This window comes from Amphiura filiformis, chromosome 12 (genome assembly GCF_039555335.1).
Source record: "Amphiura filiformis chromosome 12, Afil_fr2py, whole genome shotgun sequence".
NCBI lineage: Eukaryota > Metazoa > Echinodermata > Ophiuroidea > Amphilepidida > Amphiuridae > Amphiura > Amphiura filiformis.
Genome location: NC_092639.1, coordinates 38,954,621 through 38,977,076, shown reverse-complemented (window position 1 = coordinate 38,977,076; position 22,456 = coordinate 38,954,621). Strand labels below are relative to the sequence as shown.

Genomic DNA, 22,456 nt, shown 5'->3' with positions numbered 1-22,456 from the left:
AAATAAAGTGGCTTTAGCCCCTCCTATAAGCTTGGAACTCATGAATATTGAGTAAGTCTTTGTTAGGAGCACACAATTGAAGTATGTGCCTCAGGCATATGTTTTCAAAAAGTTACATTTAAAGCTGATTCATGCATCAAACTATCATCAAACGTAAGTGTGAATTTATAATTCATATATGGTACTAAAATCAAATTTTATACTCAAATCCTTGCTTAGATTTTTCGCATTCAAGCAAATTTAGAATTAGGGTGTTGGCCGCAGTTTGCACTGTCTGCATTTGAGAACGTCTGACGACAACGTCTGACGATGTCATTTCACCCAGGAATATTATAAGAGGTTCAAACTGATAAGGAATTCGGTTGCTTCTTAATATTCATTCATATCCATCAATCTGCAGACGAGTCGCGACGCTCACCCTCTGGTGCATCGCATATGATTAGACGAGACGATTGTACCACAAAGGTGTGATATTAGTCTGTGTGTGTACGTTAATTACTTCTTGGTCAATAGCAATAATAATTGGAATTGAATGAATAATTAATGAGATTATTGGTTAATGAAGCATGGTATTGGAGTAATTAGAAAATCATATTGATTGGATTGATTGGGTATTGGGTTTTGTATAATGTTTGAGCTTTGCTGTCTCAAATTGAATAGAAAGTTTGTAAATCCAAAGAAAGTCTCAAAATATGAAATAATCAATTAGTATGAAAGTGAAGAATTTTTATTTGAAAGTGAAGAATCTTTATGTTGTTATGACATTTGACATCTCAAGTTCGTGAAATGGTTGCAACATTAAAGTTCAAGAGATGTTTAGAATAGTGTTTTTAGTATTCAGTTTGCAGGTAATTTGACTAAATTGATTATTATTTTGTGAAATTATTAATGATAATAACTTTTTGGCAAGTTGAAAGTATATTAGTAAAAAATAAATATATGTTATTTTTTATGCTTAGGAAAAAAGAGGAAAATCTGAAAAAAAATGAAATCACAGATCTGATAAATAGAGCATTATGCTATAAATTGTACATTTTTTTTTTAAATCATCATTCCTAGGGTCCCATAATTTTTAAACATTTAGTCCCTTGCAATTTCTATGTCAAGTACCTCGAGGGTCCAGAAACAACTGACATCATGAATTATTCATATTCCATTTTGTCCATAACTGAGAATCCCAGTCAATGCCATCAGCAATATTATCATTATCAATCATGAAAATAATAACAGCAGAGCATACAGACAAAGAATTTTCATAAGCTCCATCTCCCATGTAAACATCTGGTCCAGACTTGCTGAATATGATGCAGCGGAGCAAAGCACAGGACGATTCATACAAAATTATGCGAATAAGCCACTTATCAAGTCTGTGCAGTATATGCTCTGTTCAAGTAAAGACGACCTGTACGTGTGCACATCGTATTAATTACCCCGAATGCACGGCACACTCATTGTAGCCTAGTCATCGACTTATGCATACATGGATGCACGGATTGCGCCACCAGATTGTGCTGTTACCCACAATGCAATACTGCTGAGTAAGTGTCCCCCTGTTTATAGGCGTATAGCAAGCGTGTGTGATCGAAGCCACGAGGATATAGTGACAAGCTTGTTATTTGGGGAAACACCAAGTGTATCTGCTACTGACAGGAAAGGAGTGTACGACACAGGTGAGTGTATGGCTCTATTGTATGTATATTTCAGTGAATTTTAAGCAAAATGTATAATATTTTTGTAAATTTTGCAACAAAATTAATTTTTGTTTTAATTTAAGAAATGAATATGATAGTTTTGGACTTGAATGTCATATTATTGTATCAATGACGCATGATGAAGGTTTGACAGATGAGACATAAATTGGTGTTTAATTACACTAATTAGTATCTGATCTTAACGATATATTTTCATTACTAAATATTGCGACAACATATTATGCTGTATCATGCATATTCAGTATATCTAGCCTGCTTGTGAGTGCTTTCTCATTATGAACATTATGTGCATGCAAATGATACCCCAACATGTGTCTATCCCAACATGTGTCTACAAGACACTACATTTAGTAAGCTTATTAGAATCCGATTAAAATGAGAATTTTGCGCTCACTGGTGATGGTGATGTACAAAAAGCAACTAAAATAACATGGTGGTTAAATTTTTCATTAAAGCATTGATTTCTGTTAAGATTCTGTCATGTTTTTCAAGAGTTGTGTGTTTATCAGAGGCTCATCATATCATCAGCTGGAGTATGAGTCACCTTGCTTGGTGATGTGTGGTTAGACAGGTAAACAATATGGCTGCCTCCATATGACAGTCCAAATTATTATGAAGGCTTGTGTATCATCATGATCATCCTGAGAGTGAAAGGTTTTTTGCAATTTTGCAATTTTGGAAATGGTTTAAATTAAGCTGTGACATATATCATAATTGGAAATGTGTCAGTTCCTTGTCATTTCATTACTTATGAAAGGCATAATAGTTGTAGGAAAATAAGAGCATTTTCTGTTTCAATCTGTATCTCATGGAAGCTTAATATATAATTTCTACAGCCAAAATAGTTATTTGAAGTTAAGTTCACTCTTTTTTAATTTCAAAAAGTAAAAATGATCTGCAATATTGAAAATAAGAGACATAGTGTGAGTGCGCTTTAATCTTATCTGCTATTGAACATTGTTGGGGAATTAAGTTCCGGATCTGGAACTTTATTACAAAATTATGAATTTGTACATATGAAACCCAATTCAGATGCTGATTAATTAGCATTATGGACAAACTTTAAAAAACTGGACCAAGGGCTGCAGTTTTGTGAAATCTCATGATGGCCCTTTAAAATGGACAGAAAACATGTTAATTTTTTACTACTATTGTTTCATAATGTGTGACAAAAAATAACAAAATTGATATCTTAACTGACAAAACGCATTCAATTTTACGGTGCTCTATGAATTTGCTGTAAAAAATCACCTGCCCAGCCAGCTCAAGTTGCATCCGGTGTGTTGACCCCATTTGAGGATGATTTTTGTACATGGGTTAATAAGTAGACTGCTTTAAAAAAAAAAGGTGTCCATTAAAAAGGCTGGGACCCTTGATGGAGTGAATTTTGATGTGGTGTTGATGAACATATTAAACAGACAGAGTTGCAGAATTGTCAAGTGCACCTTTAAGATAGACTGGTAAAGATGTGAATTTTAATATTTGTAATATTACAGCGTTCTTTACAGGCTAAGTAACCAAGATACCATCGTTAATGGTGACCTTAGTTGCTGCAGACATTAGTATTGGTTCTTCTTACTTTATTGAATTGTGTCAAGTCATGGATGAAATTGATTACTGATAATCTTTATTCTTCAGATGAAATAAAGAAATTGTGGACTTAATTGAATTAGAGGAGCAATATGAATGTTAAGCAATTAGGTTAAAACAAATTGGTCAAATTGTTGTTATTGCTTTCAGAGTCAAATTGTTGTTTATTGCTTGCGTTAAAGGTGTGTTACCAGAAGTACCGTAACCACCCGGGTATAAGCCCACCTTCAGGTATAAGCCCACCCCCTATTTTTCAAAACATTCTGGGAATAAGGGTGCACTCGGCTATAAGCCCAGTACTAAATTTTGGCCAAGTTCTTAAATCAAATCAATGCTTTCTCTCACATTTAAGAACAAATATAAAAAATATCAGTTGATAATTAACATTCCACACTTAGAATTTTAAGAAATTGACATAGATGATAGAAATTACTGGTACATTGGGCATATACAAATGGGATGATTTTTCTTATTTCTAAATTCAAGTACTAGCCCCTCCCCGGTTGATATAAGCCCACCCCCATTTTTGAGTGAAATCTGCCATCTAGGGGGGTGGGCTTATACCCGAGTGGTTACGGTAATACATTGCGTTTTCTACTCAAACTTTATACTCATGTTAGCAAAAACTTTCCACCTTGCCTCCACTAAGGAGTCACCGCAACTGGATTGCTAGGTAATCTCTGCTTTGTAGCGAGTTATTTTTCTGCACTTACACCAAGAAAAGAAGATATTTGGGGCAATTATCATTGATATGGTTTATCAGTTTATTAAATTCAGTTGTAGGACAATCTTTGACTTTTCATATAGATTTAATCTAATTTAGAAATTAATTAAATATCCTACATTCCAAATCTGTTACCAGATTTGCCCATATCAACAAAATTTCAGATTTCAACCAAAACAACCATAAATATTAAATTTGTTGTGAAAAATAAAACGGTTACCGGTAATTGATTTTGTGATGTCACATGTCATGTTTAAATGCATTTTGAGCTTTGCATGCAAGCTGAAGCCATGCATATAAATTGTTACATTTGTTGTTTAATAGTTTCATATATAAAATAATTTCAAGAAATATTTGAAATTGTAGTTGAACAAATCGATTTTGATCAAGCCATCAAATAGATTCTGTATACTTTTTTGACATTTATCATGCTTATGTGAAGATAGCATATATATATGGTAAAAATAAAGCAACAATTAGGCCAAAAAAATTGTTGTGTTGCACTCAAGTGGGAAAACGGAGAAAGTTGGGTCTGTCAATCAATTTTTTTTAAACCTTCAGTTTTTAAAAATTCCCACAAATATTAAATAATGCTTATTCCATAAGGGGCATTTGTTAATTTTGACTACTGGATACTTGTTAGATAATTAATTTAAGACTGGGCTGTTGATAAAATATTAATTTTAAGCGAAAAACGTTGATTTTTTGAACATACCTGTTAAAATCAGCATTCAAAAAAAGAAGAAAGAAATTGCGACCCTGATTTTTCAGGATTTAGGGTCGGTTGCTGAGGGCTAAAAAGGGGGCTTTTTGTTTTGTTAGAGCTGCTCTCTACAATTTTTATTTTGAGAGTAGGTCTCTAATTTTATTCCATAAAAAGTAAAGTTTTGTCTTTTCGAAACGTCAGGTTTTTAACTTTGTTTATTCCCCATTGGATGTTGGCTCACATTTTCCATGTTTTTAAAGATAAAGCAAAGAAACAACAAATGAACAAAATTTTAAATGTAGGCCTACCATAGAGCTTTGCTACAAATGAATAGTTAGCGTTCTAGGCATTCCCAAGACAACCTTTCCTTTATGGCAATGGTTAATGATGAGGGAAGACATTATGTGATGTCATAGAAGATACCATTATAATAGGTGTTGTGTTGGGCTATTCCAATTGAATCCATGGCCCCTATGGAAGACATGACCTTAATCTCCCACACAGGGGGTGTAGTTTTCAAATTGAGTCACCCATTCAGGTAGCCTCATTTGAAATTCACACTCCCTGTGTAAGATAGATTAAAGCCATATTATAACATTTTCAAACAAAATAGATTAGCATTTCTTTGCCATAAAATGTTAGCTTTTACTGTCAGATATATCCCCTTTTATTTTTGAGCGGAACAACTACTGCAAAGCAAAGAAAATTGGAATTTACTACCAGCGCACATGTATGTAATACGCACCACTCCTTCGGTCATGTTGTGGTACGACCCTTTGTTGTGTATATCACCGTCCCATGCGCCCTGTACGTACTGTGTGTTATGAACATTGTGTATGCGTTCGACTAATAATTCCATCGTAATAATAAAGCGCCGGTTCCGGCGTTTTATTCAAAATGTCGGATTTTGACAAAACTACAGCACCTAGAGTCTTGATTTTTGCAGGGTATATTGGTTTAATAAAGTACAATTTAATCGTGTAAAAAAGGAATTTTAAAAATTCAGTGAGGCGTCTTCCTCAGCAAATGTTATAATATGGCTTTAAGGTCATGTCTTCTATAGAGGGTGTAGGGGTTTCAACTGGAATAGCCTAATTTGGTTATATTTTGTTAGCTCAAGTTCAATGAATTGGATCTTATTGGTTATATCCAATAAACCAGACAGATCTATGAATCAGTATTCTAACATCAATACTCAGTCAAGGTCATGTGTTTCGTTATTATTTTTAATTTACGTTTCATATTATTTGTTGTAACAGCAGTGGGTTTAAATATATTGTTTTAAATATTTGGCCTTGGCATCCCTTTTGAATATATGTTGTTTTTAATTAAGTTATGCCTAGGCCTATTTTACTTGGATAGTAGATCAAAATGATTTTACTCAATGTGGTTTCAGTTCTATGGTTCTATGAATAATTAGGTTTTTGTCACATGTATTTGGCTCAAAATAACGTTATGGTCATAAGCAGTGGCGTAGCCAAGGTGGGGTGTAAAGCTCCCCTCCCCCTGTGGGATGCTGCCCCCCTGATATTTAAGATCTTAAGCCCTTTTTGTACTTTTTAGCCCATTTTTGACCATTTTCGTCAAAGTTTGCCCCCCTTAAAAAGTTGGCTTCCCTACCTCTGAAAAAGGGTACAAAGGTCTGGTAATACTTTAGTATATTTGTTCCCATTTGCAAGCACCAAGCTAACAAGAAAGCAAGGGAGGAATACTGAATTTTAAACATCTTGGGAGAACCCAACCTCAATCTTCTCATATTTGTTTTCTAAGGAGGTCATGTGGCAGGTGATATGGAATTGGAATCACATTTGAGATGGAGAAAGAAATTTGAAAGCTATATAAAATGTTGAATTATTTATGTTGGTTGACAATAGAAACTATAGTCTGTTGAAAAATTCATTGAAGTTTAATATTGCATCATGTAGTCAGTGTATAGTAATGTGGAACTTTAATAGTGTCGGGCTATTCCAGGTATCAAAATCTATAATCTATATACCCATATGGAAGACATGACCTTAATCTTCCACTCAGGGAGTGTGAATTTCAAATGGGTTTACTTGAATGGGTGACTGCATTTGAAATCTGCACTCCCTGTGTGGGAGATTAAGGTCATGTCTTCCATAGGGGGTGTATGGATTTCAACTGGAATATCCCATTATGTCATGTTTGGTTTAGAAGTAGGGCAAGTTTGTTTTATCAGAGTTGACTTTTTAAACTGGTGTACGAAGACAGGTGTTTTAACAAATTTTACTATCATTGTTGGACAGGAAAAACCTCCTATGTGTTTGTGGCCCCTGAACATGTTTAAAACAAAACTGCCAACTAGTTACATAGAAAGTTTTGCTTTAAACATGTTCAGGGGCCAATGACACAGGAGGTTTTTACAATTACAATTTACCAACAAGGTGGGTTTGTGTTGGCTTATACAGGGTGGTCCAAATGTACATTTAAATGTATCTCACACAGAAGCTCACAGAGAACTCCAGATAAATTCTGAAAACGAATGCAATGAGATACAAAATGAACACCTGTCAAGTGCATACAGAGGAAAAGATGACACAATCTGGTCAATGGAGACCAAAGTCAGCAGATTTGAAATTGAGATAAAGCCGGGAGATAAAGGCAATAAAACACATAAGAAAATAGACATCACAAAATGTCATAACTTAAGAACCAAGTGTACTAGACCTCTGGTGTTATCATTATATAATACATGTAGTCTAATGTTTGTATTTAGGTAATAGCCTATAGTTTTCAATTTTCAAAAATGCCTCCTTTGGCCTCCATGGACCAGATTGTGTCACAATTGAATTGAAAATAGTATACTTCAAAGTATTAATTCCAATGGTAGAGCTACAAACTATTTTTCGGTGAGGTATATTGCATGAATGTCAACTGTAAAAAGTACAAATATAAAGCCAGATTTTTTCATTGGGGAAAGTGAATTTCAGGGGGAAAAAACAATTGCTGCAAAAAGTTTAAATTTCTGTACTTTTGGGTTTTAAGGCTGACAAGGCCTTAAAAGAGTGTGTGTGTGTGGGGGGGGCTGGGGGTCATTAAACCCCCTGTATCATTGTGTATAGAGCCATCTTCTGGAATTTTTCCAGCATACAATGGTCAAGCAAGTTGAATAGTATGAACTATTCAGTCAATGACATGTCCAGAGGGTCTATGTGACAATGTCAATATTTTATTGCATGCTTCTATGCCTTTCAATAATAGCCAATTTAATATTGCTGTGAAATCCATGTTCTGCTCGCTGGATGTAGTTTTAAAACAATATTCCAGTTGTGTATGTTGTCAAAAATTCAATTGAAATTAATAGTGCATGATCGTCCTTTGTCATTTTAAGAGACAGAGGCATTGCAATAACATGGATCTTACTCCAGCTCCCCAAAATGTGATTTATTCTAAGGTTGGTCACATGATGGAAGATTTTTGGGATTAGAGCAAAATCCAGGTTTATGCAAAGGAATGCTATATGGATGCTCAAAATGATCAGATGCCAGGTTTATTTCCTGCAGATTTTCTAACTAATTTTTATTATTTTCTTTCTTGTTTCATGCACTTACATCATGAAGCCTGTGGAGTAGTGGACTTGTTAAACGAATCATTCTCACAGCGTGAAATTGTAATCAAAACTGCAACCATTATTGACATCTTCTGATCTCAATCCAATATGGCTGACAAACTGCCAATAAAAGCTGGCGAATCTGTGTTCCAGAGTGTCAACCAGTCACCCAGGCACAAACCAGAGGTTAAAAAGAGTTCCTTTTTTGTGGCAGTCGAAGGAGGTGGAAACTCACTCAAGTTTTCAGAGGAAAGAGAGACACATGGAAATGGCAGAAGAGGATCCGGAAATGGAGAAGAAAGAAGAGGATCCGGCTCCGGCACAAGCACTCCCGATTCCAGCGCTTCCCCACGAAGACCTCGCAAGCCAATGGGGTCTTTCTTCAACACAGTTGAAGCTGGTGGACACGACACAGTCCAATTCCCTTCTGAACGTGGAGAAGGTAGACCGAAAAGAAATAATGGCAGAGATGATGTTTACCAATCGCCTAGACGTAACCCAAAGCCCAAGAGCTCATTTTTCGCCACAGTAGAAGGGGGTGGTAATTCACTTCAGTTTGACTCTGAAAAACCAAAGAAGCCAGCTAAACCGGCCAATGTTCCAGATGTTAGCGATTCACCAATAGATGTTACTGATGTGCCAATTGATGTTACAGACGCACCTGCAACAGTTACCGATTCACCAAAGAAAACCACTCCAGAGTCTGCCGCACAGCCATTGTTTGACAGAGTAGATGGTGGTAAAAGTACTCTTGAAGTGTCTGAAACTCAAGCTAACAGGACCAAAAATCCATCACCTGTGTTTGATACGATTGCAGATCACACTAAACGCAGTCCCAGACACAGTGCTAATCCGCTGACGCATTCTGATGATGAAGCAGAACCGTCTAAATCATCGGAGAATGGTGTGGATGGACCGGCTGTTGAGACAAAACCTAAGAAAGAACCTGTTGACTGGGTGGGTAATGTATACAAAAATGTTCAAAAATCTTGTCAAAACTGTGTGTTGGAAATTGGTTGTGGTTATATCCGTATGGTGCAATTGCGATGTCTGCATGTATTTTGCATGAATACCTGAGCCAAATATAGGGTGTATAAAATGTATTTTTATGCCTCCACCGGAGGTATTATGTTTCCTGGTTGTCCGTCCGTCCGTCCATCTGTCCGTCCGTCCGTCCGTCCGAGCTTGCGGGTGCAATATCTCGGAACTGATAAGATGTACAGTGATGCAATTTGGTGGAGGGATGGTCATTGGCGGTCTTCAAATTCCAGTAGGTTTGGTTAGTGGGTCAAGGTCACCCAAGGTCATCTAGGGGTCATCTGAGGTCAAATTAGCAAAAAAACGTCGTATGGGCATGGACCTTGGTGGGTACAGTAAACATTTAGAACCAAATTTTTTGAGGGTCATTTTGGGGTCATCCGGGGTCACCCAGGGGTCATCTGAGGTCAAATAACTTAAAACTGTCGTATGGGCATGAACCTTGGTGGGTACTGTAAACATTTAGAACCAGATTGTGTGGAGGGTCATTTTGGGGTCATCTGGGGTCACCCAGGGGTCATCTGAGGTCAAATAACTTAAAACTGTCGTATGGGCATGAGACTTGGTGGGTACAGTCAACATTTAGAGTCAAATTTTGGACGGTCTTTGGGGGTCATCAGGGGTCACCCAGGGGTCATCTGAGGTCAAATATCTTAAAACTGTCGTATGGGCATGAAACTGGGTGGATACAGTCAACATTTAGAGTCAGATTCTTGGACGGTCATTTTGGGGTCATCCGGGGTCACCCAGGGGTCATCTGAGGTCAAATAACTTAAAACTGTCGTATGGGCATGAAACTTGGTGGGTACAGTCAACATATAAAGTTAAATTTTTTGGAAGGTCATTTTTGGCCTTACATTCCACTCTGATAGTATCAAAATACTTCCTTGCTTCTGGTACCAAAATCAAACCATTTTGATGAAGACAAAATGAGTCAAGGATCTCTCATTTGTTACACTTTTTCTAAAAACCTACACTGTCCACTAGAGATGGCCAGTTCCTAGTGAAATTGCACCAGTTAAAATGATACGCGTCAAGGTGGAGGCATTGCGGCCGACGCTTTGCGTCGAGAACCGCGCAAGTCGAGAACCGCTCTAGTTTTGTCTTCATCCCCACCCACATAATTTTCAATTTCTAAGCATACCTTTTGATTTAAAGCTCCAGCATTTCATTATGATGATAAAAAAGTTAATTAAGTATCATGAATTACTTTAAAGGAGTTTTTGTTGTATTCTGTCCCTCTGAATTTTCAAATAATGTTCTCATTGGATGGAAGAAGGATTAGCTATTATTTGCTAGCAATGCCAAGTTTTCATTCCAAAAAACCCATTCCACCCTCATCAATTCAGAAAAATCCTGTGGACGATGGTAACCAACAAATTAATTTCATGTGGCTTTTCCAGGCTTTATGATCAAGTGAAAAACTGTTGCGATAGCAGATGTATCGAAAAGTAATCCTCTTTCCTTCCTTTCCTGAATTCAATTTTGTCAATAAAAAGCCTTTTTGAAAATTGCTTGTATATTTTGCATGTGTGTTATCTGTGTATTATCTTCAATCTATTTTGCATGTGTGTTATTTGTGTATTATCTTCAATCTTTATTGTAGATGTTAAAAGATGCTAATATAAGCCAAAAAAAGATCTTAAATTGGGCCATTTTAGTGGAATCTGATTTCAACTTTTGCAAGGCCAAACCAAATAAAGTTAAACTCGTTAATGCAATGTGAAGGGTCTGTCAGGTTTTGGAAGTCATTTTGAGGTTATTGAGAAATTTTGGTGAAGAAAAATTGGTGGAAAAAGAAGAAGCTTGCCTTGATTTGGCTCAACAGGGACTGTCTTAGAGTTAGCCTGCTCCATGGTAGAAACATTTTTAAGTTACAGAAAATAGACTTGGAAAGTGATATTTTGAATTATTTGAGATTTGATAGATTTTCTATAAGTCGCACTTAGCCATTTGTGTAAAATATGATTTTTAAGCTCAATTTTCACTGGATTTACCCATGGGTAGGGTTCGATTTACTTTGAAAAATTTGTGTAGCAATTTTTAGCGAAAACCTTTTTAGGCGATGTTCTTATAATATTAGCATATGTTTACATTGTAAAAAAATTGCTATACAAGCTGAAATTTGTGTAGCAGGTTGTCCAAAATGGGGAGCATTTTGCTCCACAACACCAGTTAAATTGAACCCCTGCCCATGGGTTTGACTTATTTGCATCCCTGATGATGTTCCTGTCAGTTTGATGATCAAATGAAAAATTCTGCAGCCTGCACTTCCTTCCATTTAGCGCAAATGGTATGATGCTAAGCTAATGTTACATGCACATTTGGTTCAGCATTCATTTAATAAAAAACAAACAACTCCTCATGTTGCCATGATATTTCATATAAAGGGCACATTTTTATATTGGAAATGTTCAATTTACAATTTTGATAGAATCATAAGCTTTGTAATAATATGTTGTGCGAAAATGATATTTGTGTCCTCATGTGATTTATGAGAGGAAAACTATTTGGATACAAACTTGTAATTTTGGGGTAATTTTTTCAATTTTTTTTACTCTAGCACAAATGATTGCAGTACTTCACTCTAGGTCAAGGGACTCTCCGAATCTGTGATTTTTAATTTTTTTGTTGTTGCAATTTTTCACAAAACGTCAAAAAATGCATTTGGAGCCAAAATATGCAAATTGCGCCGCAAATGACGCAATTGCATGTTCCTAGCAGCCCTAGCTTATGCCATAAGGCGATTTAAAAAAAATCCCATAATCTTTCAATTTTTGCCAGACTTTCAAGCTTTTGGTGATGTTTTTTGGTCATTTTAGTCTCAGAAAAATAATTCTTGACCGACCGACCCTACTTGAAAAGTCTGCCTGCCCGTAAAACAAAGTTATTTTTGTCGCCTAATAGGAGAATTGCAAATTATGTGATTTATCACTAGATCGCAATAATGGTTTCATTTCAGTTCAGTGCCTCATGATGGAAGGCACTGGTGAGGCTGGCTAGCTGGGGCTCTGCTCTCTCCCAATAATTTGGGTGCATGAGGTGTATGTTGAAAATCTTCCAAAGCCACTGAAATGTGTTGTAAACCGCGATTGAGAATTGCCATCAATATCATTGTCCCTGCATTATTTTATGTTATGCAAAGCAACTTGTAAATTCAAGCTTCTTCTCTGCTATCGTTATAGCAAAATGCACCTGGATGAAGTTTCCTGGTTATTTTGAATTGTAAAGTGTGCATGCATGATATATGAACATCACTGTACCACTAGGTTTAAAAAAGGTTAAACCAACACTCAATTTGAATTCTGTTAAATTATAATATCTTAGTAAAGTCTTGGATATAAGTATGAATTCAGAAGAAGCCTTTTTTATGTTTTAATATACAATGTGGAAATGGTAGAAATAGCAGGTCTTAAAATCAGTGCATGGAGTTGGGCTTTTAGGGGACCTGCATACAACCGATGGAAATATTTTTTGCCGATGAGGTTGTAAATTGTTGACCCATATTTTGTTTGTCGAGTGTATTCAAGAGCAAAATTTTCAGATAGGCGTTTGCGTTTTTATATATCAATATATCAATATTCTTCAATGTGGCAACGTAAATAGGCAAAAACAGAAGTATTTGGACTACATGATTTCACACCACCAAATAGTATATATGGTTGTGCGCCCTTGAATTTCACTTCTCAGAAAAACCCATTGATTCTGAATTTAAGCATTAAAATGAGCAGAAATTTGCATAATTTTAGCCAAATTTGGATTGGTCATGATTAGTAATATTAATTCCTGCAAGTGTACCACAGATGGGAGAGATCGAATAACTTTTAATGATTTTAAGCAGCCTTTTCTTTACAGAAACACCGGCATGGTTTTGCCTGAAAAATAGGAAATTCCCAGACATCGTAGACTTTGAGGGCCAGTCGTAAAAAATAATGACGGTCAACCTATATTTTTTCCCAGCCAGAGGGATCAGGCAAGGGCTGATTTCAACCATCATAGCTGTCGCTTAAAACTGAGTCGCTCCTGTGAAGAAAAAAATGACGTTTTCTTAAGGCAAATTTAGCACATATCTCTATGGGACTCTGATTTGGTGGTGTGAGATCTGAATGGAGCTGTGTGTGTGAGTCTCAACTTTTGATTGAGCAAGTTAGCCCTGTGCCTAATTCATGTTTGGATTCACCGAAGAAGTGCATTGACTGAATTTATGTAATTAAAGGCTAAAATTGAAGAGAACTGCAACATTTGCTACTAATATACCAGTGCTAAGGTGAGTTTATGACCCAAAATGTGTGTTTGAGTGAAAGATTCCATTTCAGTAGAGTGACTTAGGCCCATGCAATGTAATCATAATATTTTGTAAGCTTACATCATCAATGGCATGCAATGACTCAGTGCCAGATAGAGAAGACATTGCAGTATAGTGCTAGGGTACTGGTCGGAACTCATGAAATAGGCGCCTGGATCAGGTAAGCTTACGGTTTGTGTGTTGGTGGGGGGGTAGGCTAAGCTTATGATTTCACTACTGGTAACCCAGGTAATGTTTACAATCATGATGGTATGCAATGACTCAGTGCCAGATGTAGAAGACATCAGTATATGGTGGCACGTGGGCTAGGGCACTGGTTGGTGCTCATAAAATGTGTCCATGGATCAGGTAAGCTTATGGGGGGGGGGGGGTAGACTTAAGATTTCACTAATAGGCCATATAATTCAACACTTATAATTCAGACATTGTGGTCATGTTCTTCTTTGTTTTTGTGTGTCTGCCTGGTTACTTGTCCCTCTTGACTGTAAATTGCTGAAAGCCTAAGTCTTGGTGAATTTTTAACATGGTAATCACAATGCTATCTTCAGTAGATAGCAGATGTCATAGACACAATGATTCTGCTTGAAATTTTTTTTTTTAACCAGCTTCTTGCTCAAATTATGCTAAAAATAAGTTAATTAGATTAAAATAGTCTGAAATTAAGGATAATCAGAAACATGTTGCATCATTCAGATTTCACACCACCAAATAGTATATATGGTTGTGCGCCCTTGAATTTCACTTCTCAGAAAAACCCATTGATTCTGAATTTAAGCATTAAAATGAGCAGAAATTTGCATAATTTTAGCCAAATTTGGATTGGTCATGATTAGTAATATTAATTCCTGCAAGTGTACCACAGATGGGAGAGATCGAATAACTTTTAATGATTTTAAGCAGCCTTTTCTTTACAGAAACACCGGCATGGTTTTGCCTGAAAAATAGGAAATTCCCAGACATCGTAGACTTTGAGGGCCAGTCGTAAAAAATAATGACGGTCAACCTATATTTTTTCCCAGCCAGAGGGATCAGGCAAGGGCTGATTTCAACCATCATAGCTGTCGCTTAAAACTGAGTCGCTCCTGTGAAGAAAAAAATGACGTTTTCTTAAGGCAAATTTAGCACATATCTCTATGGGACTCTGATTTGGTGGTGTGAGATCACATCTACTGTCTTTGTTTCCTAGTGCACAATCAGTGCATACAAAATTGTACCAATGGCATCTGATGCAACGACATCCATGATGAGGGGGGCACTGATCCTCAGGTTCCCCCACTGTCTACGCCACTGGTATTAAGTTCATATGGACGGAGATCGAGATGCCTCCAACAGTGACTAAATGGCAGAGGTACCATTATTTGCTTTCATGATTAGACAAGTCACTGAAAGTGCCTTTCCCTGTTGCTTTTTGTGTGTGTCATTTATCATTTTAGAATGTAGTGCCATTGATACTTAAAGAAACAAAGAAAAATGCATTTTCTGTCTTCAATTTGTAAACTTGACACTGCAAAGAAGAATCCAAAAGAAACAAACAATAGTTGAAAAGTCTTTGCAAGAATTTGTTTTTGCAATTGAAATATATAGAGTGTCTCAAGAAAGTTCATATTAATAATTAATTTTGCTGAGCTATATTTAGTAATGGCAGTAACAGTATTTGCTCAAACACATCTTCAGTTGGAGTAGTGACATCTCGGCTTAAGCACTTTTGCATGTCTTGATGTAAATATCAAATATTCCTTGCGAGAAAATCACTTGTCTGCAAAAAGGGATTTAAGTGTATGTAGTTTCACGACTTCATTTATCCAACTGAGTACCTGTAGATAGTTGACTGTTGCATTGAAATGAGTAGATTGAATGTGCAAAGTGAACTGATATTATTTTTTAATGTCATTTGTCTGTTTTCTGGATAAAAATCACATTTTTTTCTGGTTTTTACTCATAACTCTGATTTTCATATTTTCCATGAATATTTATTTTAAAAAAGCCAAAATTAATCTGTTAATAAAAGTGTTTACCTGATCCTAAATTAATTAAATTGTTCATTTACCTTTATATAATTTGTTGATTTATAAGTAGCATTGGGCATGTTGAAAATTTTGATTTTTACCATATTTGGTAATAATCAAGTCTAAGTTAAATATTTCAAGGTCATTGCGCTTTTTTGTTTTTTTAATCAGAAGGTCAATATTTGTGTTCCATATTGTTTAAGCTTTCTAAAAGTTTCTTAACTTTATGGTGTTGGATTTTGGAATATGTAACATTACTGATGTGTTCAAATTAATAAAGGTGTTTTAATATCGTAAAAAATTAAATATGATTATTATAATACTCAATTTCAAATGCACCTGGCACCTGAAGTGCAAAATGGGTTTTATGATAAGCCCCCCACAAAAAATGTTTGGTTGCCCTTCCAAGACAAAATTTTGGAGGGTCCGGTAGGTTGGTCTTTAGTCGATTCTTGTTTTTGATCAAATATAATTTAAAAAAAAAAAATATATACAGTGAATAACAAAATAATACAAAATTTCCTTTGATACTGTCCAAATTTAAGGTTTCTTCTAAAAAAGTGATTGTAAAAAAAAGACCCAATATTTTTAATTTTATTGGTCAGTTGCTGAGGGCAACCAAACATATTTTTTTTGGCCTAAGGAAACATTTTGGACTCTGAAAAAATAAAGAAAACCATGTATTAGCATGTACATATAGCTTATGAATATTGGCAATGACACAGAACAGCACTTGCCCAAGTTTTAGTTACATCAGTTGACATCAGTTACCATTTTACTCAGTGTGGTTCACAGTTTCTTCATCTGTTGATTAAAGGCTGTAATTAACGTGTCATGGAATTTGATATGAGAGGTTAATTGTTGCATCTTGATTAGTATTTATATTGGATACTTGTTATACAGGTGTAAGTGTATTGGAGGATAGAGCTGTTGTCAGTGGTGATTGGTAAAGTGAGATTTCTTTTCTCTCAGGAAGAGGCTTTTGAGGGGTTGATGTATAAACTGGATCAGTTCATCAAATTTGAACACATTAAAATAGTGGGCATGAAGAACAAGTTGCTACAAAGTAGCCAATGACTGAGTGCTGAGCACAAACTGTATAGGGCAGGCCTTCTCAACTAGTTTATTTGAAGTGCCAACTGGAAAATTTCAGCGATCATGAAGTGCCAACATGATAAGGGAGCCTGAGGACTTTGAGTTAAAGTGGGCACATAGCAGGTACGGTGCAGTGGTCAGGCTTTATCGGGGGTCCAGGGGGCAGCGCCCATGGAAGCTCCTGGATTTTAAGGTTTTTAAAGGCCTAAATTGGGTATTTTCACCCCTTTTTTGTTAAATATTTATGTGAAAAAATGATTAAAATTACCGTGCGCCACTTCGTGCCGGGACTTCGTGCGCCACTTCGTGTGCCACTTCGACTGACTTTAAGCGCCACAAGTGGCGCGTGCGCCGCCAGTTGAGAAGGCCTGGTATAGGGCAATCTCAAAGACAAATGAGGCATCTAGTAGCTCACCCTCTGGCTCTCCCTTCCCCCAAATTGTGGGGTTTGCCTACAAGCATTAATTAAGAGAAAATTTCCACTATTGGTGGGAAAAATGCATAAGTTTAGGCAAATTTGTGATTCCTGCCTCACCCTGAAATTTCTGGTCGAAGGGTATGATATCGCAAAATGACAAAAATAGTCAAATATTGTCAAAAATGGTCAAGGCCTGAAATTCTTTAAAAATCTGATGGCCAGCATATCACAAGGAGGAAAGATGTAGCTGCCCGGGGGGTACTCAAGTTTGGTTTTGGTAGGGACGTGCCGCTGAGAATTTGAAAGTGGACCCATAAATATACCAATTTTTAAAGAAATTTGGACCCATTGATATACCAAAAGTCAAAATTTTCGGCCGAATTTAACCCAAATTGTCTTAGTTTATTGCAAATTTTCCCAAAATTTTGGGACAATTTTGAAAATTTTGGCTAGATTAAGGAAAAATTGGGCTATTTTCCGAAAAAAATTGAGAAAATTTTGAAAAAAAAGGACCCATTCATATACCAAAATAGGCTTTGAAAAAGGGGTCATTGATGTACCAAAAGGCCGAAAATGCTACCCATATTTTGCACGTCCCCGTATGGTCATTTGTACTGAGTACCCCCCGGGTGTAGCTGCCACATGCCACACTACTGGGAACAGGGAAACAAGACAAACAACACAAAACAGTAAATTAACCCATTGTTCATTTGTAGTGGGATGGTGGCAGTGAATTATATCTGGGGGGCACTTACATTACGTGATGGACACCATGCTCAGGTATGGACTCTCGAAACGCACCCTAAATGAGTATTACTCAGCATGTGCAAAACATACCCTAAACAAGAATTTTGGCATATTTTTAACACTAAGAAAGTAAAAATGCATGTTCAGGTTCTTGTTTAATATAAGTAGTTTGATGTTTTACCCTATGATGTGTTCTGATAGAAGCCAAACAGCCTATTTCACCCGTTTTTATTTTGCCATTAAACTTTGGTACCCTTAAGCAAGTATTTTGCTTGGAAAAGTATACCTTTTTCCTGATTTTTGGCGTTTTTGACACCCTAAACAGGTACAGCGCTGTACTTGCCCAATGCTGAAAAACAGCCCTTTAAAACACCTTTAATAAGTTTAGTGGCTTTGACTTTCCTAATCCAAAAGCTACTTCTTCTTGTTAATAACCCTAAAAGCCATCTAACATACTAAAAGACATATGACAGCGTGTTTATTACAACATTGTAGGCTCTAAAGTACAAGGTATATATAGAATTATAAGTAGAGGTTTGTACACATCAAAGCTACACCGTCTGGTCTATTTGTGGCATTTTGAAAAGCTAATCACATTTTCAAATGTTATCACATCTGATGCGTATATTAGTTCAGGTAAATTGTACGTGTGTAGCGTGTAAAGGTAAGGGGAAATGGTCTGATGCAGATGAGGAACAATAACCCTCCCACAATGCAACAAATTCCAGCAGAAACTGGAATAAATAAGTTCGCAATTTTCTTTTTCTTTTTGTATGAAAATAAGATGGTGGGGGTTAGTTCAAGGAAGCCCTATCTGAAATAGCTGCCAGGTGTCATAATTGTACAATATAGAATGCAGAAATGGTTAAATGTGTATATGGCAGCTATTTCAGATTAGGCATTCTTTCATTAAGTCACAAATGGTAAAATCAGTTGCAAAGTATAAGTTATGAAATAGAAAACTTTAAAAAATATAGAAAACATGTAGCTTGATTTTTAATTGGGAGGTATTATTGATTTTGTTGTGTTAATAAACAATGAAAGGGTCACTTTTCAGGGACTGTCTTTTGGAATTTGCAGGAGAGCATTAAATAGCTCATCTGGAGCCTTCAAGGAGAGCTATTTAATGCATTTACACAATAGTCAACTAAGGAGAGCTAAAATCACTCTCCTATATCAGATTTAAGGAGAGCAAAGGAGAGCAATTGCTCTCGCTCTCCTCAAAAGGCAGTCCCTGCTTTTCTTACATGCATTTTGTGGATGAAAATAAAATTACAAAAATTACTGGATTCTCAAATAAAATAATGAAATACAGTAAAACTGACCTCAAAAACTCGTAATGGACAACCTGAAACAAACTTTTGTGCTTCCATATGAAAAGTTATGGGGCTGTCAGCCTTTCGCCATCTTGTGGGTAAAAGCAGGTAAATCAATATGGTTGCATTTCCCTTTATTTTCTTAGGTGCAAATCTGTGTACTGGTCTCTAGGTTATGATTTCTTTTATGCTTGAAGGTAATTATATTGATCTACCCGCGCAAGATGGCCGAAAATAAAGTCACACTGATGACCTCTTTAGGTTGGTGAACTCCGGAAAATCACTTTAGACTTTGGAGTAACAAATCCGTACAAATTTGGAAGAATCATGACCATAGTTGGAGCAAAAATTGGTTCCCTTTTCTTGGAGAACCAGAATTCTTTCGTAAAAATGGACAAGTGTACATACTTTAAACCTTTAAACAGTGCATGATGGGGTGATACCAATATTAGAATCTAATGCATATCGCAGACATGCTTGCCATTACATGATTAGTTACATTTTATTGTCCACATTTTTTGTCGGGTACTATTTTGGCATGTAGAATTTCAAATTTAGATTATTTTGTCGGGTCAGCGTATTTACTAATTGTTTGTTTACCCGTCAGTGCTGTTTACAATTTAATCATAAGGTTTTTGTTTAAATTTTGAAAATAACTACATCATAATAGATGCACTTAACAATTGGGCCAAAGAAAGACTAATATGTCTATAATAAGTGTATCGTCCCATTGTGATATCTCTGCACTGTTTTTAAGTTAAGTGTTAGATGCTATGATGAAATACAGACTGTATCAAAATGATTGGTACCCATCAGTTGCTGCGATGTGGAGTCTGAATCAGACTTTAGTGTGGTATACTGAAATTTGTTTTAAAAATACTTCCAACATATATTGGAAATAACTTTTCTTGTTGTTTTCACATGCATGCCATATAACTGGTCCCCACACTCTGTGCATCCATGGGTAGGCCTGCTCGTCGGCAAACTTGAAGGCACTCCCCTTTAGTATCTCATTTCACAAACTTTCCAGGGGAATAATTTCCCTCTTTTATGATTTTGCAAAGTTTTTGCCTTCAACAATGCCCCATTTTGGGATCAAATGGAATGATATTCAAAGATACGCCTTTTTTGACAGAAACGTGTACAACGAGTCTAGAAAACTGATTAAGGTTAGCATACTTTTATTTCTCAAAATAAACATTTAGAGCATTAGAGCAATGTGACCGTAAAGATTCGCCTAATGGCGTTATTGAATCACTTGTCATAAGTGGAATTTTAGGCACAACCTAAAAGTGCCCTCCTGTAAAATTCCCACCAGTAGGGCACAGAACCTTCAATCTTGTCGGGATTTCAGAGGAGGGAGCTCTCAATTTGCATATGAAAGTTACCCCAATGCAGGAGCCAAGTGTGCCATTAGGCAAATGTTTACGGTATGGGCATGATGAATAGTTGAATATGTTCATTTATTTTACTTGATTCACAGATGAAGAACACTCTTTTTTACAATTTTGCAAATGTGTTCTGAAAAATTTCACCTTTTTTGGTGTGTATGGCTAATCATGTTTTTTGGGCAGAAATCACCCCATATTTCATGACATTACCAACAAGCATGACTACCTACGGATACACAGAGGCCAAGCCCATATATAACACCAATTTCATAAAACGATGCATTGGTGTAAGTCATGCTTAGTTAAATGAGGTGAACCCTTATGATTTGCCTTAAGCTCTTCTATGTTATCATTTGTATAGCAATTCATTAAATGGCTGCAGACGCAACTTGCGTCATTTCTAAAAGGTCAGTTGATGAGTATCGGAGACATCATTTTCCAACTATTGTCAATTTGCTAAATGAAATTTTGATTTTATATCATTGATTGCAAAGTTATTATCATGGATTTTCATTTTTCAGAGTCTAATTGGTGTTTCTAGGATGAACTTTTGACTGTCACTTGTGAACTTTTGTAGATTTTGCTATATGCCAAAATTGTTTTATAACCCATGTGCACACTGGTTTTCAGTTGTGATTTCAATCAAGAAAGTTAAACATAGGCCTATCACACGAACTTTCCCCCTTAGAACTGAAGAAAACAATAGGAACACGTAACAACTTCACTGGGTTTTTTTTATCTTATTGCTGTACATTATCTCTAGATTCTCTGAATTACCATCTACTCAAAGCAAGTTCTATAAAGTAAGGCAATAGTTGAAATAGCAGGTCAGAGGGGTTTATGACCTAGCGATGATTGCACTCAAATATTGAGACAAGTAAAGAAGGGCAATAGTATGGGTTTTAGGAGATCCTAAGGCTTGATATAAGGGGCGTCATTTCCGCCCCATGTAGATAATTTTTCTCAGAAGGGGGAAACCCAAATATATTATCAATAATAGATCAATGTATTAATATTAAGTATGCTGCAGTTTTTTTATGGCTAAAACTTGAAAAATATAGCTCTTGCCATCTGACTCGCCTAAACATCATCTCATCCAGGAAAAACAAGTTGCTTATTTGCTTTGTACAATTATATAACAATCCTGATAAATGCTTCATGTTCTGATAAATATTCCAATAAATTGTATGCTATCATTGTAAGTGGTGGCAGCTGGTGATGCTCTTTACTTTGTGTAAATGATTGAATTTAACTTTATATACAGTAGTGCAGATTATGGAGCTCTAGGAAATCTTGTAAGATATTTACTAGCACAAATTATTGAAAAAGATGAGGAAAGAGGTGTCAGTAAGTGATTATAATACTGATAAAATCAACTTTCTGGTGCAGGAGGATTTATTTTGAACATCAAATCATATTATTAATAATAAATAAAAGATACAGCATGAGATGCTAAGACATTACAGACAATAAAACATAAGAGATAAATGGGATGTTAATACTTTATTTCTCGGGCTATATAAGGAAGGCCCAACAAAATGCGCAGAAACATCAGCGAAATGTGGATTGTGCCTACAAAATAACAAATTGCACAGAAAATGGTGAATTTCACAGGGAATTATGCATTAAGCGATAGACCTATATTCTGTGTGTATTTTGCATGGCATATGCTTTATTTTGTAGGGATTTACATCAAGTTTTGACAAAACATTGGAATAAGAGATATATATATACTTGCGGGATATACCTATGCTTATATTAAAAAAAAAAAAAAAATTGTTGTGTTGCCCTCAAGTGAGAAAATGGGAAAGTTAGAAGGACGGTCGGATTTCTTTT

At 36.0% G+C, this 22,456-nt stretch overlaps 1 protein-coding gene across 3 annotated transcripts in view; it reads left to right on the top strand.

Annotated features, from left to right (window-relative positions):
* LOC140166172 (dihydropyrimidinase-like) overlaps nucleotides 1-22,456 on the top strand; it is a 125,523-nt gene that overhangs the window by 5,147 nt on the left and 97,920 nt on the right. For 2 of the 3 annotated variants that reach the window (XM_072189570.1, XM_072189569.1), the window contains exons 1-2: nucleotides 1,545-1,670; nucleotides 8,314-9,260. The exons of the other annotated variant lie outside the window; for it this stretch is intronic. In XM_072189570.1, the coding sequence (XP_072045671.1) occupies nucleotides 8,412-9,260 (849 nt within the window). In that variant the 5' untranslated portion in view covers nucleotides 1,545-1,670; nucleotides 8,314-8,411. Of the gene's footprint in view, nucleotides 1-1,544; nucleotides 1,671-8,313; nucleotides 9,261-22,456 lie in introns of those variants that run through there. 3 annotated transcript variants of the gene reach the window in all.